This window comes from Bombus vosnesenskii, unplaced genomic scaffold (genome assembly GCF_011952255.1).
Source record: "Bombus vosnesenskii isolate JDL3184/JDL3185 unplaced genomic scaffold, Bvos_JDL3184-5_v1.1 scf7180000013316, whole genome shotgun sequence".
NCBI lineage: Eukaryota > Metazoa > Arthropoda > Insecta > Hymenoptera > Apidae > Bombus > Bombus vosnesenskii.
Genome location: NW_022882962.1, coordinates 527515 through 552742, shown reverse-complemented (window position 1 = coordinate 552742; position 25228 = coordinate 527515). Strand labels below are relative to the sequence as shown.

Below are 25228 nucleotides of genomic sequence, written 5' to 3'. Positions count from 1 at the left end.
TAACAAAAAATTTGCATATAATACTTGTTTTTATATTGTGAAATTTTACATACATATTTAACATAAATTATTATAAGATACATTTGCATAATTCAGGAATTTTTAATTCATATGCACATTTAAGTCGATGTCATGCCATACATAATGTAAAAGTATGTATTAAGTACCGATTCAAATACGCGTCGTACATAAATAGTGAATATGTAAGAACACACGCGCAGGATCAGATAAAAATGGCAAAGTGTAGAGCAACTGCTGGTAAAGTGTAGAGTTATACATTTGTTCATGTTGATGATAGAAGAAACCATAAAGCGGTTTGGTTGCCACCAGAGAACGTTAATTCTTTCGCTACGGGCAGATTGCCGCGGCGCGGCACTCCCGCTGAACGAGCCGTCACGCCAAAACAATGCTTGGTACGCGAGAAAGATCGTCAGCGGCCTCGTTTACGCCTCACTGCAAAACGAGCTGCTCTGACGGTATTTTTCGAAGAAGAAAACTTTCCTCAAAACTGGGTATTTATAACTTCTTAACATACTCACTTTTAATTACAATTTGGAAAAAAATAACATTACAGAATATAATAATATGATATAATATAATATAATTGTATGATACTAATAGCTTTTAATAATGGTATTGCGTGTGGTATTTTTCGAAACATGGTGTAACACATAGGCCAACATCACAAATCTGGCACTGGTATCACGATTCGCTCCACAGTTCCCATCAATCGATTATAATCGGCAACATATTGAATCTTCTTTTGCATGCGATAATGACGTTTCATGTTAACAAATTCTTCATTGTGAAAAGAGGACAACATATACACTGTCCTCTTGTTAAATCATTTTATTGTTAATAAAAGGCTTAAGGATGTACAATATTCGTCGTATGTACAACCGTCGTATGTAGTCACCCGTAGTAGCAAAAGGGTTAAATATCATTCCACTAAAGTGAATGGTCGTGTAGTATACGATATGGGTTGAGATGTTGTTGACATAGAAAGAATGGCACGCGTGGAAAAGGAAGAGAGTCAGTTTGATCAAAAGAAACATATCAACGAGACAATAGTAATGCAATGACGAAATTTGCATTTTTCATTTCTATTGAATTTATCAATGTAATTGTGAGATTTTCCTGATTAAACTAAGACAAAACATGACATAATTTAGAACATATTTGCTTATTTAATAAATGATAATAATTTATTCTTTTTCGTCTATTAGATGAGTTAATGTGATTTAAACCATGTCGTGTCTGATCCTATTTTAATCAGTCAAACTTCACAAATACGTTAGTAAAAAAAATAAATAAGGAAATAAAGAAGTTTCTTATTGAGTTAGTAATATCTCCTCGATATTTGAATTCGGATTAGTTACAATAGTCAACCGACGAGCTGCGTAGTCACCGGGGCATGTGAAAGGGAACACTCCACTCAGTAATTAGGATATCTACCGGACATTTACGGTGTTATATAGGCCGTTTAGGGCAATTATCCAACTTTACCTGGATGTTTCACAATAGAAATTTCAGACTTCGAATTAAACCTCAATTAAAACTTTGAACTTTGAATTAAACAAGAGCTTTGTAAAACATTTTAGATTTTGGTCTTTAAGAACTGTGTAAATTATTAGAATCTTTAAACTTTGTATTTATAAATAAATATTGTATATTCATTAAATATATTCAGCGTTAACAAATTACTTTTATTAATTTGATTTTAGTGTAATTATCTTTTTTAGTTTAGTTTTTAGTTTAGTTTCGTGTATATATTATTGATTAAAGTGTTTGACATGACAAATAAGAAGAAACAAATCACAATATCTATGGAGCAACAATTAAAAGTCTTAGAAGACATAAAAGTAACAAGTACTACAGTGTTGTTATAAAATATAACGTAGATAAATCAACGATTCGTAGGATAAAGAGGAACACTGCGAAAATTCTAGAATTTGCAGACAAAAGAAGGATACAAAAAAGAAGACAAAGGATAAGAAAACCTTTATATGAGGAACTAGATCAATACTTACTGACGTGGTTTAAGGAGAAGAAGACTTCTGGAGATCATTTATCGGACGCCCTGCTTTTTAAAAAGGCTACCGAATTGAGAGACAACATGGGGTCATGTTCTAGTTTTAGAGTAAGCGATGGCTTACGGGGGTTAGCGAGGTTTAAAAAACGCCATAACATACGTCTAATGCGAACCAATGGAAGGAATGTTGTTGCCAATGAAGAAGGAGCTAACAAATTTATTAAGGACTTTGAAAAATTAATGAAGAGAGAAGATATTACGAAAGAAAACATATACAATGTGGATAACACCTTTCTTTTATGGAAAACTCTTCCCTTGAAGATACTGGCGGAAACCAAAATAAAGAAATATCCGTAAAAGAATATAAGAGCCGTAAAGACAGTTTTAAATTTGTATTATATGCAAATGCATCTGGAACGCATAAATTGATGCCTTTAGTCATTAACAGAGCCTTGAAAGATCATAAAAAGAAAATTCCGGTTACTTTCAAGTCACAAACTCGTCTCAACTCAATGACTGTGTTAAGGTATAGGGAGAATTTGGAGAAACAAAAAGTTCAAAATTTATTTACCAATTATTTAGCTCTACATGCACGTTACTCTCTGAAGGACTCGATAACATACTCGCTTACTTGTTTATTTTCTTCTGATCGCTTCTAATAACCTTTAACCACTTTTAATCGCTTTTGATTGCTTTTGTCTCAACTGAGATGTGGACGTCCTTCGACGCTCACTAGCGCGACTCACTGCATTGATGACCATCCTTTTTAGAACCCGAATTGTCATTCGAACAAATCCGATAATTGTGGGTTGGCTATCTGCAAGATGAATGCCTCCCTGGCATTATCGAAAGTCCGCCTTTGTGCAGGCCTCTGCATAAATGCCTCTTTGGGGAATGATGGGAACAGATTTAGGCTTCCTTGGAGACGTTGGCGTATGAACAGGGTCGTATCCGCTTCTCTGCTCCTGCAACGTGTATGGTAGACAGTAGGACTTTGAAAAGTGACCCTATCTCAGTCCTAATGATGATTCTACTGTCAAATCCGCATACAGGCAGCTGAGTATTGTGCATGACTGAAGCGCGCTGGTTGAGTGTATTTCAACCTCTCGCCCATGAAGGCCGATAGAGCTTCATGCTAGATATAGACTTACAACGTATTTGAGGATCCCCGCAGAAATAATTGCCAACATATAGGTTTATGTGGAAGATAAATAAAATATCAAATTATACAATTTAAAAAATTAAAAATAAAGAGAATGTCTTTGATTTTGTTTATATTTTCTTAATTCGTAAATCAGAGCTGTGTATAAGAACCAGATGAGCACTTTTAAAGTTTGTAATAATAAAATCAATTAATGTATAAAAATCTATTATATTACCTAAACAACATAACAGTTAATGTTAGGTAAATAAATGTGGATAGAAACAATCAATGATAGAGTGACACAGTAACCAGGTACTTGTATTATATAACTGTTTGATGTTATATTTTCAAAACAAATTCTCTGTAAAAAAAAGTCATAAATAATAGATCTCTGTAACAAATCACTTATTTATCTTCTCGTAAAAAATTATTTTTTCTTCAGTTGTGCTATAAACTGCACATGTATTGTTAATTTAGCATAATAATAATGATGAGGATAACAAGAATGATAACAGAATTTTCTAATTAAAATAGAAACTTATGTTTATAATATAATATATATAATTATATAATATTAAAAATAGTTACTATACACACACACACACACACACGCACGCACGCACGCACGCACACAGAGGGGGTCAAAAAAAATGTATATACACTTTAATAGATTTTATCAGTGACTGTGTTTTGGGGTTCTATTGTAATCATAGAAGTCAAAGTTGATCTATATTCATTCTTTGACGCCTGTATAGATTCAACCCACACCTTTTATACAGCTTTTTCTTTTATTGAGGCATGCATAGATTTTTCTGGCCCCCTTTGTATGTAGAATTCTCCATAAATTTTTACATTATAGTTGAATTTATACATACAATATATGAAGATAGTTTAGCTTTATATTAACACTCGCATACATACATGTATTGTATATATGCATATATGTATTATGTACATATATGTCGGAGATGAAAGACTCTAACGATGGCTAATTTCAATGAAGATTCATCAAACACCCACAACCCTATCCCCGACGTTACCCCGACATATATGAACATATATATGTAATATATACAATGTATATATCATAGCTTACTATACCTCACTTTTTGTTTATCTTGATGACCATAATATTCATTAATAACAAGTTTACAAAGAAATAAGTGGAACACAATTATAAGAAAACATATACTGATCCAAAAAAACGTTGGTAAGCCTCCTAATTGATGTCCATGTTTATGTAAAGCCATTACAAGATGATCATGTGCTGGAGCTACAAAAAAATTATGTGTAATATATATATTTAATTCTTGTGGAGTTTATGAGTTTTGGTTGATTAAAAGATTATATCTACATCTTACACAAGATAACATTTTTTTAACATTTACTATATAGAATTATATAGCTTGTAGATAATATAAGATATAGATATCATTTTTCATATTGATTTCAATTAATGTGCTATGTTAAAACAAGATTCAGCATCAGCAATATCGGTGATATAAATAGCATACTCCTAAACGACTTTAATCGAACAAAATTTATAAATGTTATAATAAAGTATTATATATATACCAACCATCGTCTATAGCATGTACATGTAAAGCATTTCGCAAATCTTGCATATGTTGATAATCAGATGTTACATACAGTATAGCCGTTAATGGTTTTGTCAATTTCACTGGAATGCTTGCATACAATTGACTCAATGAAACAGGTGGATTCAAACATCCAGCATCACATCCAAAATAGACACTATCACTCTTGTCTACAGCTACTTTTAAAACTGCACGATTATCTTCTCCAACCGTTACTGATATATTTAAATGTGTTACATTACCATAACTTATTCTCCTAAAACATACATAAAACATAAGAAAGTAAGTTAATAGTCGTCTCCATAATTTTTTCAAAAAAATATTCTATTCTGCAAAAAGTAGAAGAATTATTTAAGCTGTTAGTTATAATCATTTACATTATACTTGCCATTTTTTAATGTCAATTTGTATAACAAACGTGTTATGTATGAAACCTATATTTACTATACTTTTTATGAAAAATATTTTAATACCATACCTAAATAAATAATCCCGATTAAGATATTGTGGATCAATATTAAATTCAAGATGTTGATTACTAAAACGTAAACTACCAAGACTTAAAACAATAGCTTGTTGCACTGCTGCAGGATCACCAATCATTAAATGGTGACATCCTTGTTTTTCCAATGTTATTAACCATGCTTCAACGACATTGTTCATAGCGTCAATAGAGGATGTGTCTTTCCATAACCGTGGAGCATCTCTAAAATAGGAAAATAAAATAAAAATTCTACACAAAAATATTTATAAATATCTGTATTACTTACAAGGTGTGATGCCCGCGGTAACAGCCTTCATTCATGGCTATATTTTTTTCTATATCATGAATACCTTTCGAAATTTGAGACAATACATAATATAGAGTGGAATTTATTTTATGACCATTTATTGCACCATCAGCTTTAGAGTCGCTTATTCTAAGACCTGTGTACCAATAACTTTGCCAAAGATTAATATGATCCTCTTTTAAACTTTGGTGCTGAATACTGATTGCTTTCTTAATTGCCTGTAATAAAATATATGAAATTGAAGCATGTAATAAATTTTTAATGTTTTATAAATTATATATACCTCTATAGCTTTTTCTTTGGTTAATTCATATTGAATGTGGTGTTCTTCCATGAGTGTAGGCTCACTATACTGTATACTTGTTAAGAATTTTAATTTTATAGAACTTCTTGCTTTAATTTGTAATATTCTTGGAGGTCTTTTATAAACTATCGATACTGTCACAATTTTATTTGAGTTAGATAATGGAATAAATCCAGAAATTAGATTATATTCATCCAGAAAATCATCTACCTGAATTCTGAACACAAATAATTGTATGTTAACATATACATGTTATAGTACCAATCTTTATATTATAGTTATTTACAAAAGTATCTGCCTCTTTTACTAATGCAACATACTAATTTAACTAACATCAAATTTAAGATCAATTATTATTATTTACATTAGTTTAAATCTTAGTTAATATCTTTTACATTAAAATGCATTCAATTTAATTTATTAAAGGAAATATTATTGCTGCAACACAATTGCACATTTGCAAATTTTAAGTTAAATGTGTTATTAATTTCACAAATACCTAATCTTTTCAAAAAATTTCATTATTTTCCAAACATTCTTGGTAATTAGAAAACAATCATATTAATAATCAGTAGTGATCATTGAAATATTAGATATTGTTAATGATTGATTATGTAAATTTGAACAATATAATAATTCAAATCTACAAGTAAATTGAGAATATTAACAATTGCTTCAATCCCAACATTATAAAACATTTTCATGATTATTCAATTATAAATTTTAGTCAATAAATTGATTTTCTTTGTTTTATGAAAAATCACTTTTTCGCAGTTGTAGCATTATTCCACTACACTGGCAATATATTATGAATAAAGTTAAATAAGTACTTGATCACTTCTATATGGTAATTATCCCACTGTGTAGACATCTGTGGCTTCAATGGTACATTTTGGGAAAGTGAAAGAGGATTAGTTATTTTTATATCTTGTACCAATATTGCATCAAATATTCTATGAGCATAGTATTGAAACTCTATGTAATATCCTTCTCTAAAACACTGGTAGCGATAAACAATCCCGCTCGTAAAGTGAGTAATCGTAGCATCTCGATAAAAATTGGTTTTAAGTAAAGGATGAGAAATTAAGGGTTGCCACTGTATTGGCAATGATAGTGCTCTTCCTCGTTTTATATATATTAAAGCCTCTGGTAAAATAGGAATTCCAAAAACCCCATTGCCGATATATGGCAAATAATGATGTTCTCCTTCCTTTGGTGGATTGTGGAGAATATTTGCATTATATTCTTCAATATCTGAATGAAAGGCAGCTAGTCGCTCATTCATACAGTGATCTTCAATTGCTATAAAAACAGAGATATGTCACTATAGAAAATAAATATAGCAGTTCATAAATATTAGACAATCATGGAAATTCTAGGCTAACCCTTATTCCTTGACCAGGCTTGACAGGACCAAAATCTTTACCCTTTACCTCAGTGCATTCCTCAATAGTTTGACAACACTATATTATAAAAATCTAAGCATTCATTAAATTCATAATTAAAATACAAATGGACTTCTCCTTGTTCTATACTTTCATTCTCATCACTTTAAAAATGATTCTGATTGGCCAATATTTATGAATATCAGTATAGAGAATAAATACACTGATTTCTTATAAAATATTTCAATATTGTAAATATTACAAGTACATTTTTTCCTATACTTCAATATTAATTTACATTGTCATGCTATTAAAGTACTATTGAAGTATTGTTTGTAGGATAGAATAGAATAAAATAAAATAGAATAAAATATATGTAATATCTGATATAAATATAATTGAGAACCTAATAATACGAATATCAAAATTTATTAAAACAGTGATCAGTAGGTATAGTGAATATAAACAAAGAAAATTCTGTAATTGATATATAAATTTCAATTAAAGATGAAAATGCATTTATATTTTGTAAGTTCATTTTAATAGTTTGCAATCTTCTTCCATTAAATTCCTGTTGCTTTGACGGAGGAAAAATTATAACCTATTCCAATTGTATAATTTATTTTACACAATATTAATATTATAGACTTAGAATAGGAAACTTTTATTACCTTTTATTGATTCTCTAGTAGAAGAAAAAAGCCACTGCACAAAAGATGGACCAAAATATAGAAGTATTCCACCACATATAGTAAGTAATATAAGTATCTTACGATATGAGTAATTCCCATCAAGTAAGCGTCGTATTCGTTTTCCAATTTCACGGTTATCGAACATCGTTCCAAATCTTATCATATTTATGCACTTTATAAACTTCAATTTTCACACGTGTTTTTAATTGCTGTTTTATTTTTGTAAAACTGTGCGGTAACATAACCTTCTTGTTTTTATCGTAATATTAATTTAATAAAAAAACAATAAAACCACTTTTATATTTCCTTTATATACGTTAACAACGTTTCTTGACATTTCCAAAATTTTATAACTAGCACATTTTCAATATTCTAATATTCGCTATTCTCTTGTAACTTCTTTACATCTTATAAATTTATAACGATAAATACATATGACACTTTACAAGTAATGTACTTACAATTTCAATATTTATTATAATCAATATTCTTTAATTCTTATTAAAATGGAATTAATGGAACCAAACATGAAATTTTTGAGTATAAGAAATATGTAAATATTCGATTGTTACTTCTACACAACTATGTATTCTGGTTATACCAAGTTATACGTAGTTTAATGTACTTAGTATAGTACATTGCATGTAAGTATATTGTATGTAAGATTTATTTCACATATGTTATAGAACTGTTCTGCTCGATAAAGTGCACGAAAAATAAAAAATGATTCTATTAATATATAAAGATAACTTTTCTTATAAATACGTCTGATTTAAGATGTTGACTTTTTAAGATACAAAAAAGTATTCATAGAAGTATCATTACACAAATCAATATATACATACATAGATATTTAACTTAAATACGACTATTAAATTTAGTCTAACAATTCGACATGCTATAATAGGCTAACTGTTGTTGATGATCAATTGCAAGTAATTAAGCCAGGTGATAGACAGTATGTAAATACGATAAAGTGAAATGTATTAAACGTAATGAATAAACAAATACAGTATCGAAAAAGATAGCAGGTATTTAAATGTATATCTGGTCTATAATAATAAATACTATATAAGTGTAAATTATTGTATGTGACATATCAAATCTCTAACTTTATTTTTAAATAAAGTATCAAGAATACATTACTATATAAATGAAGATAACCTTGCAATATTTAATTATAATATGCATTAGTATTTGATTTAAAAGTAATAATAACAACACAATTATATTGCACCTTAAATCCATTGTTTATTATTATCTTATCTATAATATGTCAACAAATGTAGAAAGAATATTGTATAGTAAATAATAATATCACACTGTTATTACTAAATAGCAATTACTTTTGTAAACCATTGTTGAGTTGAATTAATATCAGTTTGTAATAAATTAGGCTGGTGGCACCCAACCACCAAACACTTTCTCCAATTCTCGTGCTGCAGCCAAACATAAATGATCATTATAGGGAGCTGCTACGACCTTCAATAAAGAAATTATAACTTGTTAGATAAATTAGTAACTACTTTACTAGATCTATTACTCCATTAAAAAACTTAAAATATATATTTAAAAATTTACAATATTTTGCAAAATAAGCTTTTGTTGAAATATAATTATACACATGTAAACACTATTATACATATCTATATCTACATATAGGGTGTACCTTCATTAAGAAATAAAAATTTATCAGCTAATTCAGGGTTTCATCTTTTTAAGCCAAGGATCCTAAAGTTGATCTTCGAGAATTTTGATAAAATTTGAAGGAAACTCTTTCAAGCTCTAGTTTTATACTTTATGACATTTTAATAAATTGTTTAAATTTGTAAAAAACAATGAAGCTCTAAACATAATTTTGATATTTCTAATTTTCATCTTAAATTTATTTCTTAAAATCTTTTTCATGTGTTATTAAATGCTTAATATTCTGATCCAATTACTTAGTAATAATTTACCTACTTGCACTCCAATAGGTAGTCCGTTTTTGCCTACACCAAGAGGCACTTGGCACACCGGAAATTTTAAAACATTAAAAAGACCCCAATAACCAAAATTAAATGGTCTTAAGTAAGCTGTATAATGATAACCAGTTTGAAAAGGTGAAGATGGATAAATTAGTATCCCATTATGCTCCAATTTATCCTAAAAATAAAAGTATAATTGCAGCACAATACCACAGAAGGCAGGTAGTACAATGTACTGTCAAGTGCATTTGCCAAACTTGCTGCATGCAAAGATTAGAGTAAAAAATATTTACGACTTTATATTATATAATTATATTATATAAGTTATGATTAAATAATAATAAAATTATATTAAACAAGAATTTACCATCAAATATTGTTTCATATTTGTTGTTACATTCATTGCCCATTCAGCATCTTCTCGAGGAAATATGTCTTCATCAATTAGTTTCAGAATAGCAGCTAACGTTAAGTCTGATCTCCCAGTTAAAAATTTGGAAATTTCTGTAAGAGCACTCGCACGGTACTAAAAAAATTACATTTATATAAATTACTACATTCTTCGTCATTGTCCACAAGATTTTCTTTACTGGATTAATTTATCGATTAAATGATAAACATGATACTAACTATCAAAAAAGTAGAACTGCCATTTAAGATCAGAATAAAGCAATATATACTAGTATTGGATACTGATCACTATTCATTTCAAACAATAACAATACACTAATCATAAATCGAAACAAGGGGAGCTATTATCACCTTCTTGAATAAAGTATTTACGAATATAGTCACGTAAGAGTGCTTAAGCGAGTAAGATAGAGCATTGATTAGATATACCTTAACTAACAACCATCACTTGTTATACGAAATGAAAGATGTTACATCTACATAATTATACATACATAACAATACATAATTATAAACATACGTAATGCATATAAGTTATAGTACCTTTCCGTTTGTTATATTTATTTTGAAATCAAAATTTTCTTGTGTCATCCAAAATCGCCATAATCGATAACTATATTCAGAACCAGGTATTTTTATCTGTAATTCAAATAAATTACAATTAAAACTTCTTAGAAATAAAAATATCTATAACTATAATTATAAGTATCTAATTCTTGTAATCTAATTTATTTTTAAAGTTTTTAAATATAAATAAAACAATGTAGAATGAGAGAAAATGTAAAAATATAGCAATGAAAGTTGTTTTGTTCGAAAGAACAAAAATACGCGAAGATTTTCATTAAATATTTTAAGAAAAAAAGCATTTTGAGACAAGAATCTATGTATTGTCGTCAATATTATTTGTCCGTTTGTGACAATATGTTTAAAATTGTTGATAAAATATTCAAAATTTAATAGCCGAAGGTGTCATAAACTAGGTATTTCCGTGAGGTCAATTAAAAACTGTGTATTCCAAGACTCGAACCTAGAGAGAAATTATGTGATTTTACTAAAAGCCTCATTTAGATATTGCCCAACCTCTCTAAGTAAAGGCATTCTGAGGACATATAGAAGAATGTTCGCAATGCCCTAAAAGCATAATTGGAAATTAACTGCGTTTGAAAAGAACCAATGAGCATGCATATTTTTTAAAATGCGTTGGAAAATACTTCAAAATCAAACATTCCAGTCTTAAAATGTATTTAAGATTTATTATAATCCTTCTTGAAATTAGAATCTTCTAACAACATTCTCATGGAAGTTAATCGTTTAAATAGTCACATGGAATTGTCTAGAATTCATGCAGAAAAATCCTTCACATATTCTCTACATTTGGATCAGTTATCCAGTAACTAGGTATGAAAGAATCGCTGACTATTCTGGTTAGCTTAGAGTTCCAAGAAAGAATAACTCTGCATAGTTATATTGCAACTCTATAAAAACCGAAAAAGTTGAGCAACTTTAGCTACCTTATAATATCCAGGGATCAAATAATAATAGCTGAAGAATTTTCAATGCATATGTGGAAATAAATAACAAACTCAACTGCCTTCATTCACTTAAATTTTTGATTCACTGGTATCCTCCAAACTATCACTCTACTACATGTTACTGCCTTCACTTCAAAACATCCATCAATTGAAATATTTTGGAAATCATTATGCTCAGTTCAAAGTTTAGTCACTAAGTTATCTTTCTGCCCTTTCTGTATTACTATAACCATTCACACAAACAATAATCGTTTATTATAGTATGGACTCTTCAGTAAGGCTCACCTAACAGACCTATACCTTAGACACAATGAGAGAAGAGAGAAAGTGAGTGTTTCATCCAAGATCTGCTAGTAAATAATCGTTTATTATATGTAGTGTAACATTATTATAGAACTTCACAATTAAATATTAAATACTGCATGTATGCAACAAAATAAATATAAAAATAATGCAACATTTCCATAATATAAAAAGTAAATAAAATTATAATTAAGATATATTAAATGAATATATAATATGAAATAATCAAATCTATGAAGAAATGTACAATTTTTAAGAACTTACTTTTGTTGCAGATCCAGTAATTTCTTTAAAATGTTGTACAACTTTTAAAAGAGCAGCTCTCATTTCAGAATTTACTTTACTTGCTCTTATATCACCTGAATTTTCTTGGTAAAAAATATTAAGACATTTTATATCTACTTCTGCATCAAGCTTAAGTAATGAGATTTTTTCTCCAACTAAAACTTTCAAAATAGGTACTAAATCTTCTGCTTTTTTACACATTGGTCCCACTCCTGCCATTGAATTAGGATAATCCTCTTTTCGAAGTCCAATACCTTTCAGTGGTGTTAAACCTAAAAATGGTTATATACAGAAGCTTAGCAACTGGCAACCAATACTGACGCATATGCTGCCATAGACGCATAATTATAGGCAGAATACATTGTAATAGTACCGGGACATTTTTATGAATAATGTTTAAGATCAAAATGTTGAGTTTTACAATACATCCAAAAATCGTTAAAATCAGAGGAAAAAACGCATTTCTGCAGTTTCCCTAAAGCTGTTTATGTTATTCAAAAAATAAAAATTATAAATAAGGGAAGGATAGACAAAACCAAATAGGTGGGATTGTTTTTCTACATTAAAAATTATGGTATATAATATTAATATTTGCAAGTTTGAAAACCTGCAGTTGATTGAAATCCAAACACTCCATTAAAGAAAGCAGGCATTCGAGTAGAACCACCAATATCACTGGCAACAGAAAATGCAGTTCCACAGGCTGCAGTAATTGCTCCTTCTCCACCACTACTTCCACCAACATTTCTAGTAGTATTATATGGGTTACATGTTTGTCCATATACATTATTTCTTGATTCAGTCCAGAGATTTAATTCAGGAATGTTCGTTTTTGCAATCAAAATTCCACCAGCATTTTTCATAAAGCTTATTGCTGTTGCATCTTCTTTAGAACGGAAAGTACATCTACTTGTTAAACCCATCGTATGAAGCATATCTAAATAACCATAATAAACGTGAATAAATACAGACTAATTAAATAAATAAATAAATGCAGAAAAAATTAGTAGCTTCAGAAATTCATTATTTTATCATCGTGAATGAAAATCAATCTAATATAATTTAATCATGTTGTGGAATATGTGTGGGCTACTGTGGGTTTTGGTTACTTGAAGAAAAACTAATGGAAAATAGCATATATACTACGTACTGTACACAAACATAAATTTTTTTGTAGTTAGATATTTCTAATTCTAATAATTTTTATATTATTGACATTTGTAACATGACATAATGCTTCATTAAAAAAAACAAAAAAACTTTTTGACCAACTCAATACATATCATTATGACATAAAATATATAGGAATATTAAATAAAACTACCTTTTGCTTCATTGCTTTCTTTTGTTGTGAAAGGAACACCCAAAAATGGTTTCTTCTCTTTTATTGAATCAATATTTTCTAACGTTTGTAAAAATTTATCTACTTCTTTGGCTTCTTCTAAGGCATCAGAATATCTATCTTCAACTATTGCATTTATTATCCCATTTACTTCTTTTGCCCGATTTATAAATGCTGTTACAACTTCTACAGATGATATCTTCTTTGTTCTATAAAAATATTTGTACACTTCAATTTTATATCCATCCTTAAGAGTATTTTTTTTAATATTTATCTATTACCAATTTATTATATACCTCATAATAGCAATAATTTAAGTTATTTGTTATTATTATATAGAATGATTCCAGTAATCGATCAATCTTTTAACAGATTTTGTTATCTTATCACACGATCTTTTTTATAAGTGCATTGATACACTAATAGAATGTAGTCATGCTTTTTTTATGTCATTTTATAAATAAAAGTTACGAAATATTTCAGTCTTTGATAAATTTAAAGTAAATACTCAAACGTTTCACTATTACATTTAATAATATTTCACTTTATTTAAATGACCTCCAACATAAATTAAATAAATGATATTAAGTAATTCAATATAAAGAAATAAACTAATAAAGTACCTGATTCTTTCAGCTAATTCTGATGCACTTGTCAGTAATAAATCATTCTTAATAGGTGGTACTTTTTGTATATTATGATCATAATATAACGCAAAAATGAAATCTATCATACAGTCAAATATTATATGAAATTTGATAATCAAACATTTTAAAACATGTTTTAAGACCTTGATTGACATTTCGAATATTGTCTGGCACTTGTCACCTTCCTAAAGCGTATGAAAATATTTGAATTAATTCCTCTCATTATGTAATTAAAAAAATGTAATTTTCATATAATTCTTAAAGTGTTACGTATTTATCGAATGCAAATGAAATATGTGCAATTATGTTCTTGTAAATAGATATCTAATAACAAATTTTACTTTAGAAATTTCGTATGTATTTATATATACCTGTGTTCGTGAATTCTTTACTAAAGTACACATATTTGTAAAATTCATATAATTAATTGAATTGTATGCATATTATAGCGTGTCTCAATGATTTTGTTACAAAGAAATATTTCCGTTATTTTTAATAACACGAAAACATGCCTAAGAAATGAATCGCTCATACAAGATTAAAGGTACACATATTATTATACGAGACACTTTTTCATAGTCATGCGCTATGCTCTTCGAGATCTAAATTTGCGTAATTTTTTTTAATAGAATCTTATATTTTTTTACACACTGGTAAATACGTTTTTCTATTGTTTACACAAAAATATTAAGGTATTTATGACTGAAAATTTTTGTGAAAAGATATTTCAATTTTAATTTCATCAAATTTATTATAGAAAAGCCAAAGGAAACATAAACTCGAGAATAAGTACTAGTATTACCTGTGTATACACAGTGGTATACATATATATGTATATGCATACCATAAAATATGTAAATATCTATTTATAACCTTATTTGATAGAAATCTATAATATCAGGTGGTACATTGATTTAGACTATTACTTAATATGTGTACAATATCTAATATATATATTAAAATAAAAATGTTTAACAAGTTAAAATAATTAAAATAATTGAATTTATATTACAGTGCAGTATATCTTATCAGTACATCGTATGAAATTATGCTATTGATCTTTTTTATATATTATTATCAGGTAAGTTAGTTAAATATTATTGTTAAGTGAAAGAAGATTAGATTGTATTTAAAATTAAACATATGTTATAGGATTATAAAAAATAAAATAAAAAATGGAGAAGGTCAAAAAAATAAAAGTGGTATGTAATGATAATCTTCAGTATTAAAAATTTAAATTATTAATGTCAAAAAATATATTTTTAGAATCAAGCTATTGAATTACTTTGGCTAAATAAGAAAGATGCGCAGAAGAAGAAGACAAATGGCCATAAGATAGGAAAATCATTGAATATTCACGCTCAATGTAAAATTATGCATTATTACAAGAAAAGTAAGAGGCAACATCCAGCAAGTTCCTCAAAATACAGGATACTCTCTGAAATAAAGTCACATACGATTAAAAAAAATTGGAGTAAAGTTAAAAATCTATTTTTATTATTACTAAATTTTTCTATTGATATTGAACCTTTAATATGGCGTTATAGTCTTATACTTTCATTATTTAGCAATGTCGATAATTTATCTAATATTTCTCAACTTTTTGAAACATGTATTGGTGCTTCACATTCTGATAAAAATTTAATACTAAAAAATTTATTGTTATTGCGTCATAAATAAACAAATTTTGTTATTGTTTATTTTTACAAAATTTTATGTTCACTAACAATTAAAATAAATTTTTAGCATATTAGATTCAAAATTAATATAAGAATGCATCAGCTAAATGGGATCACTTAAATATCTGCCTTGTTTATTGTTGTATGAAAAATAAATAAATTTCACAAGACAAAGTTATACTACGTTGCATGTGTCAGTGGAAATAATTTTTGTTCATAGTCATTCTTTTTACGAGATTTCAAGATTTCATCACCGTTTTTTTAAATAGAACCATATATTTATTATTCGATATTTTGGAGAGCATGAAAAACAATTTCAACAACCTGAATAACTATACTGTTTTCATCATTTAATCTTGAAATATTTGTGTCTGAAGTGCATATATGTAATATTTAATTGTGTTCAATCGACGATAAAATTAAAAAATCCTAATTTTTCGGTTTCGAAACAAAATTTTTTAACTTTTGAAAGCTCAAATGAAAGTTTATGACGTGAGAAATTAATTGAGAATAGCTTTATCCAAATGTTCTCCCGGATTTTTTAGTTATAAACAAGTTTAAAAAATTGACTCACTCGCGGGCTAAGAAACACTATAACCGTCTATCAGTGAAACGGTGGAACTAATCTCCTTATGAAGAAATTTAAAAAATCAAATTTTTCAGTCTATGAGGCGAATTTTTGAACTGTTCAGGAATTAAATTTAAGCTCTATCTCTCAAAAATCATCTTTGTATAACATTATTCCGGTTTGGACCATAATTAATTAATTACATACAATTAGTAAATATTTATAATGTCCTATTTTGGGCATGGTGGCGCCACCTCTGCTCTACTCATTTCTGCTTACAAACAAATTTAGTTCATCTTAGGTCTTAACATTTATTCGAAGATCTACTTTTCTAACAAACGTTCGAAAATATTTATTTGGTAATTTATAGGTGCGGTGTAAGTAACTCGATTGACAGTTTGTAAAAATCGAACAATAAATTTTGTTAGCTATGATCAAATAATGAACCTGAAAGAAATGTTATGATATCTATAATTTAGTATATTCTTCCATTTCATCGTTAAAATGGATTTTGGTACTTTACTAAGTGTGGCCCAGAAAAATGAAAATAATAAGCAGGTTATTATATTTTCTCCTTTTAATCTTTCTTTAACTTTGAAAATTTATTATTTCAATAAAATTATATGCTGTTTATTATAGTCAATTGCTTGTTACCAAACAAAATTTTCTCCACCAAAAAAACCAACGAAGCAGAGTAAATCACTTTCGGACAATATAAAAAAATTTTTAGCTCGTAAGGAAGAAGAAGAACGCCAGAAAGCATTAGAAGAAAAGAAAAAAAGAGAGGTATATTGGATCTTTATATATAATGTTAACAATTTTATAATGTTTTATTATTATTCTTTTTGTTATCTAGAATTTATTAGCGCTTCGTGATCATAAAGCCCAAAGTCGAATAAATAAACATTTGAAAGTATGTAAAGCTGCAAATAAATCCGTATTGCCAGATGCAATTGACAATGAGAACACAGCTGTTACAATGGCAGGTATGCGAAATGTTATTATATAAGTAAAATAACATATACTTTAACATGTTAAAAATTAATATTGTTAGAACCAAATTTAAAAAAGTAAATATATTAACATTTAAATCTGTTTTTGAAACTATTACAGAGTTTTGGAAACTTTCTAATTTGTATCTGGTCTTTAGAACACATAATTCATACAACTTCAAAGAAAGTATGAGATTTAATATTATTTAATTATTTATTATTTAATTATTGAGGTACATAATATTAACTTCTAATACAATTATTTATTATGTTGCATTGTCATATTTTGTGTTTAACATAATATAGTATGAATATCAATTTAGGTATAATAATGGTAGTATCTTTTTTACTGTCAGCTAACAGAAAGTAAAAAAATTTATATATTATATATTTAATTTGTCACACTTTTATTTAATGTGAATATCATTGTATCATAGTTATAAATAATTTATTGCATAAAGTGTAAATAATTTACTTATTATACAGGTAGGAATTTATATCTTCAATGTTTTCTTTTCTTTTATTGTAATTGTCATTATAAAGTTATTAGTATCTTTATATATAATAGATTTGTTCTATAAATGCTATAAACTAGAGAGGTATATAGCATATTGTATAGGTTTGGCAGAAACAAAATAATGCAATCCTATGTATGATCAATGATCTACATATTAATGAGTATTCAGAAGTATCAGTCTTTATTCATAATGGGCAATATTTTTGCCCACAGGTAATTGAATATGAATATATGCAATCATCGCAACATTCTTACTTTTCCACTGTCCAACAGGACAATGGGATTTTGTGGATTTACATGGCAGTTCAGGTCAGAATAACTATAGTTCTAGAGGGTCACTATAGGGTAATAACTATAGTCTGGGGGGCACAGACTCTAAATTGATTATATTATTTTTGCTCAAGTGTTTTATGTGATAGCATACTATAAGTATAATAAAAAACTGTTATATAATATAGCTCATTTAAAATTTTATTAAAAAATTGTAATATAATTATGAAATATAAAGGGAACAGTAGAAGACTTGTGATTAATATGCTATAAGGCAAAAAAAAGTAGGTTGACAATCAATACAATCATGAGTTGGACTTAAATAAAAAAAGTCGTTTCCACATTAGAAGAATATGCTTAGGATCTGTTGATTAGACATGTTTCACTCCTCTCTCTCTCTCTCTCTCTCTGAGTAATATGAGCCCTTAAACTCTTAAACCCTTCTTTTAGCATCATGTATGTATAAAGTGCTCCATGCAATGGTTTCGGATCATACTTCCATTATCAATGCAGTTAGAGAAAAATCTTATAAGTAGAAGTTAGTGGTTCAGAGAGTTTTACATTCATAAGATCATACTTCTTTATTAGTGCAATGGCACATATACATTCCACAATCCTATTATCTTCTTAAATCGAAATGTATATTGGTTTTTACATGGGTTGAATTTTCTCATTATTTTACTTAAAAAGTATTAAGGTAATATAGTTGAAATTTGAGTGGTTTAAAAGATATCTTAACTTTAATTTTGTAGAACTTATCATATGAAAGACAAGAAAAGACGTAACGTACTACTCTTGTGTTTACCTTAGGCGTGCAGTAGCATGTGTTGAGGCACGAGACGGACACTTGGAACATTTTCTTTAATCATCCATAACTCGAAAGCTAAGGTATGCAGGATATATGTTCTTATGACGTTTTTTATTTTAACGTCTAGATTAGCCCTTTGAAGTATGGACATGCATTTATGAATTACCCTATATCAGTTTATATATAAGTACATATGAAAATTTTAAGTTAAAATGTTTAATAAGTTCTAGTTATTCAGCAAGAAAAATGAAATTTTATTAATATATGTGTTAAATAACATAATACACTATATACAGTATATGAATTAAATTTAATTTATAATTTCCTTATTTATTACTTCATTTTTCATTGTCTATGGAATAAGAATACATATGAGACAAAATTTCAATAAAATCCAATGTTTGGATCTATTGATATGAGTTTTCTTGACTCAACCACCGTACTTCGCGTTCCATACTCTGAGGGTTAATAATTGATGCAGCGAAAGAGAGGTCTTACTCCATTTCTTTTTTTTTTTCCTTTTTTGAATAAATGAAATTGCCGCCAAGATGAATTGAATAAACTAATTCGAAATAAACAAGCGGCTCATTGGAAATTTTTCAAGAGAAATATCCAAGTATAACTAGAGCCATTGTTTATGAATCAATTGTAAGTCTTGGTTATAATCTTGTTCGTCTCTCAGAAAGAAACTAGCCTGTTTCCAAAAATAATCGTTCATCAATTGAAGTTGCTGGTGGTAATACATCAAAGCTAGTTCACTCATGGAGTTTCAACTTAGAATTAGGATTCAGGGGTCAATTAGAAGGTTTAGAACACTGAAATTCTGTTAGTCAGTGAGTCTCAATCACAGGATTCAATTCTGTTCCAATGTGATCAGATTATCCTTCATAGTAGTCAGTGTGTTATGCAATATCCAAACTTTGTGTCCCTTACACATCTGTAAACACTTCTTATGCACATATCAAACATAATATTTTGACCTACCAGGGATAGGTCTAGTATTAAATCTTAATTGCACATGTCAAAAATAATAACATGTGCATATCATATCTATAATACAAATTTTGGTGGTAAGAAATAGACATTAAAAAATAAATAAAACATATAATCTCACAAATCATCATAAACACAATTTCTTTGCTTATATGTATGGTCATTCTATGTGCATACAATATAAAAATGTGAAAAATCTTATAATTTTTATATTATACCAAGAATTATATATTTTTTGTTTATCTATAGTTCGTAATTCACAGATTGTATAAACCTATATTAAAATGTGTGATATTAAACTTATATTAAAACTGATATTGTGTATACAGGATATGTCATTTTAATCTTTCCAGACAAATATCTCGAAAGATATGGAAGATGGAGATAAATGTTTCTAATGAAAGTTGCAGCGTATCAAGGAAGACAGATAAAAAATGATTCATGCCAATAACTGCAGTAGTTTCGAAGAAAATAGCTTGTTGGACTTTATGTACCTCATTCTCTATGTATATTATATTAAAAGTATTTGTATATGCTATTATGTTACACTATGTTATGTATATATACTGATTTTAAATATTTATTTATACAGCTCATTTCTTCGCTTCAAAACAAGTTTTACATTTAAGCCATTTTTCTAAACTTGATAGTTTCCATATTGATCTATAGAATATATTTCCAACCTGTAACTTTAGAAGCTGTCTTTAATCCTTCATTATAGATGATTTCCAATGAAAAAAGCACATAGTCAAATAGTTTTTTAAGAATAAACTTCCGTGTAAGTTTCGAATTAATTAGTATATATCGGTTGGTTCTGTTTTTTTATTATTGTGCCAAATACATTGAAAATGAGTAATATTGTAAGGAAAATTGAAAAAAAAAGAACAAATTGAATTCGTAAAATATAACTAGACGGATAACATTGAAAACTTTGTATGTATAGTTAGTGTTAAACATTAAATATTAAATGTAAGTATATTTATCTGTTCATAGGTCCTTCACAACCTGATGAAGACGACTATGGATATGTTTCGCAGGAAGCGTCTGCATTTTATAATCAGTTAATGAGTAAATACAACAGTACGACTTCGCAAAAACCAGCTTTCGATGACTGCAGAAAAAGGACAATAAAAGATATAGCATCTACAAAGGTATGAAAGAGCATATATTTTATAGCTTTTGTAGCTTTTTTTAGATTATATTACATTTTTTATACGGAGGGGGAAATGATCAAGGTCACAGTGTTTTGACGATTCTTACACAAATCATTTGTGTATAATATGTATATGTCGGAGATGAAAGAACACCGGAGCCTTTGGAATTTTGGATAATCCCGCAACATTGTAATCTAAAGTCTACTATAGCTGTAATTAAACAATTGTAGTTATTCAATCCGATCGTAATTGTTCGCGAGTTATGATAATGAGCTTGGGCTCGAGGCGACAGCCAGTCGCCGAACGTAGTCCAAGCTCATGATGATGAGGACGAACGCTTTGTCTAACAAAGGTATGGAGTAATTCTATAGCTCTCTTTAAAAGAAATATTCGTGGCGGCACGCGACAGTAAACATTCCAACGGTTTCTGTCCCGTGGCTCGCCACACGCAGACCCTATTCTTCGAGCAAGATGATTGCCAGATGTCGATGCGTCTCCGCAGTACGTGTTCAGCTAGCCTGAGGGCCCGTCATAAATCTTAGGGTTTAGTTGACTAAAGTCCTTCAAACAAACAGTCTTTGTCCCAGCTACGGGAAGATAGGAGAGACCCATTTTCCAACGAACGGCGTCTCCCACTAGCAACTTTCCCTCGAGGGCGGCTAGCATCCTTTTCTAACCACCGATATGGAGATTGACCAATTAGCAGCAACGCCAAATTCCCTCAACTTCTGAACGAAGGCTATCCTCGACGAATCCGATGACCTCGTGTCCTCAGACACACCCCATCATAGCTTTCCTCTGCAGCATCATCGCGACGGAGAGTCATTCTCTCGTGAGGTCGTATTAGCGAGTTACTTAGTGTCTGTACGCTCGGTGGATATTCCACGTTTTCGCAAAGAGTCCGACTTAGATTTTTGTGAGTACGTTCATCTATCATCCCGTTGACCACGGATTTGTTATTGAACCTAGGACCAACATCACTAGGATCGCGAGTGTCCAACCGCCGCGGTTGTTTGTCGAGTCGGTAGTATCCATACTCGTATTAACAGACCGTACCTTCGTTATAACCCAACGATGGCCAATTCCAATGAAGATTTATCAAGCGCCCACAACCCTATTCCTGACGCTTCTCCGACATATATATATATATTGTGTATAATGAATACATGAAGTTGAATAGAAAATTTAAGATAACCGGGAACCAGCTTTTTATAAAAAATCTATGGCCACCATGAAAAATTGTATTTGTACACTGTAATATAATTTCTTTTTCTTTTATTACTGTAACTAATAACTATGATTTAACTAAAATATTTATTAATCGCGTTATTAAATATTAACTATAATTCCAGGATAGAGTAAAACTAGCTTTAAAACAGCAAAAAGTGGAAGAAGCTTTAGGACACCGTCGGAAAAGAAAACATCCCGTAAAAGAGGCAGAATTAGAGGTAGAGGAAAACACTGAAAAAGAGACTAAAGATGATAAAAAGGAAAAAGATGAGAAACCAAAAGCCAAGAGGAAACCTATGCCACCACCAATTGATTTTACTGAATTACTAAAAATTGCTGAAAAGAAACAACATGAACCAATCATTATCGAAGCTAAACCAAAAAGTGACGAACCAGAAAGATTATTGACGAAAAAACAAATGAAAGAATATGCAAAAGAAAAAGAATGGCGAGAACGAAAAGAACAACGAAATAAACTTGGCAATATGAATAATAAAGAGGGAAATGTCACGACATCTAATAAACTAAATAAAACACAAGATTGTCGTAATAATGCCAGTTCTTCTAACAAAATATCAAAAGTATCTGAAAAATTAACCACAGTATCTTCAATTTCGAATAAAACTCCTTCCAAAGCAACAGGATTACAATCATCAACTTCTAAAAAAGGAGGTGTTGAGAAACCTAATCTCAATAAAGTTACTCCAAACAGGTCCAACATTTCAAAAACATCTGAGAGAGACATACTCTCTGAGGAAAGAAAAAGGTTGGAAACAGAGAGAAAAAAATTAGAAGAAATGCGACAAGCAATTGAAGAAGAAAAAAAGAAATTAAGATTAAACAAAACTCAGATTGAAGATATGAAAAATCCGAAAATTGAGAAGTCAGTATCAAAAATGAAAGTAGAGAAACAAGAGTTATCGAAAAACATACATAAAGAATCTCCAGCAATTAGCGTAACAAAGTGTCGTATACCAAAAGCAATGAATGATAAAATAAAACAATTTCCACCAGCAGACATGAAGTCAATCAAATCTAAACAAATGCTTCATTTAAAGGAACAGAGGAAGTTACTGGTTAATCATAAACGTAAGAAAATTTATATTTTTACTTTATTAATTGTATGTCAGAGAAAATAATTATTGTGGAAGGATAAACCTTAATAATCAAAACTTTCTACATATTTCATATTTAGTTTCATTAAATTCATATTTAGAAAAATTTTAAGGCCATTATTTTTAAGTTTTACATTTTGCGACAGTCGTATTGTAGAAAAGTTCTTAAATATAAAATCAGTAACACTAAGATTTTGTAGCAGTATAACAATGTATATCGTAATTGCTTGATTTATGTCAATAATTCCTCGGTTTTCTCAGTTTTGATGTACTAGTAACTATATGGGAAGTCTAAATCGTTAGATTTAGGAACTGGATAAGAAAAACAAGACAATAACTTACATATATATCTAATAAATATATACTTAAATGTGCAGGTCGTATAAGAGACGAGGATGATGAAGAGGAATATGACTCTGAGCTTGAAGATTTTATTGACGATGATGTAGAAGAAGGAAATGAAGATTATAGTAAATATATAAGCGAAATATTCGGTTATGATAAAAATAAATATAAATATGTAGATAATGACGATGACACAGCTATGGAAAGCAGTTTTGCACAGCAGCTAAAGGAGGAATATGTATCTACTAAAATAGGTATTGCTAACAAATTTTTTATACTGTTTCGCGGATCTTTCTATTTTTATAATTATCTACAGGAATAATTAAATAATCTGATATTTTTAGGTATTATGGAAGATTTAGAAGACATGCGTATGGAAGCTTTGGAAAAAAAAAGGAAAGCTCTCTTTAAAAAAAAATTTAAGAAGTAATTATAAAATTGTTTACAAATTTCTATAAAATTCTATTTAATAAACTATTACATGCTTATATGAATCCAAATCTACTAAAATTTTCACATCCTAAGAAATTAATTTTTATTCATTCTATCATCCATATTGAATCTTTTCAAACATAAACAGAATTAAGTATCACTTCAATTTCTACAATTATTGGTACAGTAGAACTTTGTTTATTCGGATCTCATTTATACGAGTACGTTATTGTTTAGCGTCAATTAGATGAAGTTATAACTGAACCTCCGTTAATTGAATTACTGTCCAGCATACTTTCAGTTATACAAAAGCGTGTCCTGAAATCATACACGTTCGGTATGAACTGACTGTTTATGATACACGATTGAATGTTTGGATCGAAATTGTTGTTCAATCTCACTTATCCAATCGTCGGTTCTTATTATCGAAACTCATAAGAACAGCTGGTAAAGATGGCTAGTGAACTGTTATCCTTAGAATTCGTTAGTTAACTGAAGGGCCTTGTCCCGCAACATATTCGGATAAACGAAGTTATCCTGTGATATATGAATAACGGGAGAAATAATTGTTTATGACAAAGAGAGATAAACAAATTATTTCTTTCTGTATTTAAAATATATAGATAAATCGTTCAAAATAATAAAACTTTGTGCATGTTAATGATTTCTTTCTCATAACGTTAAAGAGCTTA

The 25228-nt window shown here is 28.9% G+C and overlaps 5 protein-coding genes and 1 long non-coding RNA gene across 9 annotated transcripts; 4 read left to right on the top strand and 2 right to left on the bottom strand.

Moving 5' to 3' along the window:
- The first annotated feature begins 233 nt into the window (after window positions 1-233).
- Window positions 234-3682, top strand: LOC117235598 (tigger transposable element-derived protein 2-like). Its single transcript, XM_033497780.1, has 2 exons — window positions 234-258; window positions 1806-3682. Exons 1-2 carry the CDS (start codon window positions 234-236, stop codon window positions 2387-2389), a joined length of 609 nt encoding a protein of 202 aa, XP_033353671.1. The 3' UTR covers window positions 2390-3682.
- Window positions 3683-3794: 112 nt separating this feature from the next.
- Window positions 3795-8578, bottom strand: LOC117235612 (uncharacterized protein KIAA2013 homolog). Of its 3 annotated transcripts, XM_033497811.1 has the most exons (9): window positions 8028-8204; window positions 7926-7959; window positions 6700-7171; window positions 5849-6086; window positions 5545-5783; window positions 5253-5480; window positions 4756-5030; window positions 4229-4449; window positions 3795-4137 (listed from the first exon to the last, which is right to left on the bottom strand). In XM_033497811.1, the coding sequence occupies exons 1-8, from the start codon at window positions 8043-8045 to the stop codon at window positions 4262-4264; spliced, it is 1692 nt and encodes a 563-aa protein (XP_033353702.1). In that variant the 5' UTR covers window positions 8046-8204; the 3' UTR covers window positions 3795-4137; window positions 4229-4261. The 3 variants fall into 3 exon arrangements, with proteins under 3 accessions (XP_033353702.1, XP_033353701.1, XP_033353703.1); XM_033497810.1 differs by having other exon boundaries at window positions 7926-8578; XM_033497812.1 differs by lacking the exons at window positions 7926-7959; window positions 8028-8204 and adding an exon at window positions 7255-7502 and having other exon boundaries at window positions 3796-4137.
- A 28-nt stretch (window positions 8579-8606) lies between these two features.
- On the top strand, window positions 8607-10051 carry LOC117235621. Its single transcript, XR_004493702.1, has 2 exons — window positions 8607-8977; window positions 9923-10051. It is a non-coding gene; the product is annotated as an uncharacterized LOC117235621 (long non-coding RNA).
- Window positions 9176-15218, bottom strand: LOC117235615 (fatty-acid amide hydrolase 2-like). Of its 2 annotated transcripts, none has more exons than XM_033497817.1 (9): window positions 15085-15218; window positions 14410-14618; window positions 13769-13995; window positions 13052-13381; window positions 12424-12716; window positions 10868-10963; window positions 10281-10439; window positions 9909-10091; window positions 9176-9428 (listed from the first exon to the last, which is right to left on the bottom strand). In XM_033497817.1, exons 2-9 carry the CDS (start codon window positions 14586-14588, stop codon window positions 9339-9341), a joined length of 1557 nt encoding a protein of 518 aa, XP_033353708.1. In that variant the 5' UTR covers window positions 14589-14618; window positions 15085-15218; the 3' UTR covers window positions 9176-9338. The 2 variants fall into 2 exon arrangements, with proteins under 2 accessions (XP_033353708.1, XP_033353707.1); XM_033497816.1 differs by lacking the exon at window positions 15085-15218 and adding an exon at window positions 14805-15047.
- Window positions 15219-15292: 74 nt separating this feature from the next.
- LOC117235619 lies at window positions 15293-16135 on the top strand. The gene is made up of 4 exons (XM_033497823.1): window positions 15293-15334; window positions 15448-15514; window positions 15586-15635; window positions 15700-16135. Exons 3-4 carry the CDS (start codon window positions 15609-15611, stop codon window positions 16111-16113), a joined length of 441 nt encoding a protein of 146 aa, XP_033353714.1. The 5' UTR covers window positions 15293-15334; window positions 15448-15514; window positions 15586-15608; the 3' UTR covers window positions 16114-16135.
- Window positions 16136-16944: 809 nt separating this feature from the next.
- On the top strand, window positions 16945-24632 carry LOC117235614 (protein SPT2 homolog). The gene is made up of 7 exons (XM_033497814.1): window positions 16945-17238; window positions 17320-17466; window positions 17537-17666; window positions 21254-21411; window positions 22767-23733; window positions 24137-24358; window positions 24449-24632. Exons 1-7 carry the CDS (start codon window positions 17185-17187, stop codon window positions 24532-24534), a joined length of 1764 nt encoding a protein of 587 aa, XP_033353705.1. The 5' UTR covers window positions 16945-17184; the 3' UTR covers window positions 24535-24632.
- The last annotated feature ends 596 nt before the right edge of the window (window positions 24633-25228 follow it).

Bases quoted from the DNA above. Each gene is read 5' to 3' on its own strand.
- LOC117235598 (XM_033497780.1), top strand. From the start codon at position 234: ATGGCAAAGTGTAGAGCAACTGCTG. The intron at 259-1,805 runs GTAAAGTGTAGA...ATGACAAATAAG, and splicing joins AAAGTGTAGAGCAACTGCTG to AAGAAACAAATCACAATATC.
- LOC117235615 (XM_033497816.1), bottom strand. From the start codon at position 14,852: ATGAATTTTACAAATATGTGTACTTTAGTAAAGAATTCACGAACACAG. The intron at 14,619-14,804 runs GTATATATAAAT...CATACGCTTTAG, and splicing joins TAAAGAATTCACGAACACAG to GAAGGTGACAAGTGCCAGAC. The intron at 12,717-13,051 runs GTTTTCAAACTT...AACCATTTTTAG, and splicing joins TGGATTTCAATCAACTGCAG to GTTTAACACCACTGAAAGGT.
- LOC117235612 (XM_033497810.1), bottom strand. From the start codon at position 8,109: ATGATAAGATTTGGAACGATGTTCGATAACCGTGAAATTGGAAAACGA. The intron at 6,087-6,699 runs GTACTTATTTAA...ATTTGTGTTCAG, and splicing joins TACCATATAGAAGTGATCAA to AATTCAGGTAGATGATTTTC. The intron at 5,031-5,252 runs GTATGGTATTAA...TGTATGTTTTAG, and splicing joins AATCGGGATTATTTATTTAG to GAGAATAAGTTATGGTAATG.
- LOC117235614 (XM_033497814.1), top strand. From the start codon at position 17,185: ATGGATTTTGGTACTTTACTAAGTGTGGCCCAGAAAAATGAAAATAAT. The intron at 21,412-22,766 runs GTATGAAAGAGC...CTATAATTCCAG, and splicing joins AAGATATAGCATCTACAAAG to GATAGAGTAAAACTAGCTTT. The intron at 23,734-24,136 runs GTAAGAAAATTT...TTAAATGTGCAG, and splicing joins GTTACTGGTTAATCATAAAC to GTCGTATAAGAGACGAGGAT.
- LOC117235619 (XM_033497823.1), top strand. From the start codon at position 15,609: ATGGAGAAGGTCAAAAAAATAAAAGTG. The intron at 15,636-15,699 runs GTATGTAATGAT...ATATATTTTTAG, and splicing joins AGGTCAAAAAAATAAAAGTG to AATCAAGCTATTGAATTACT.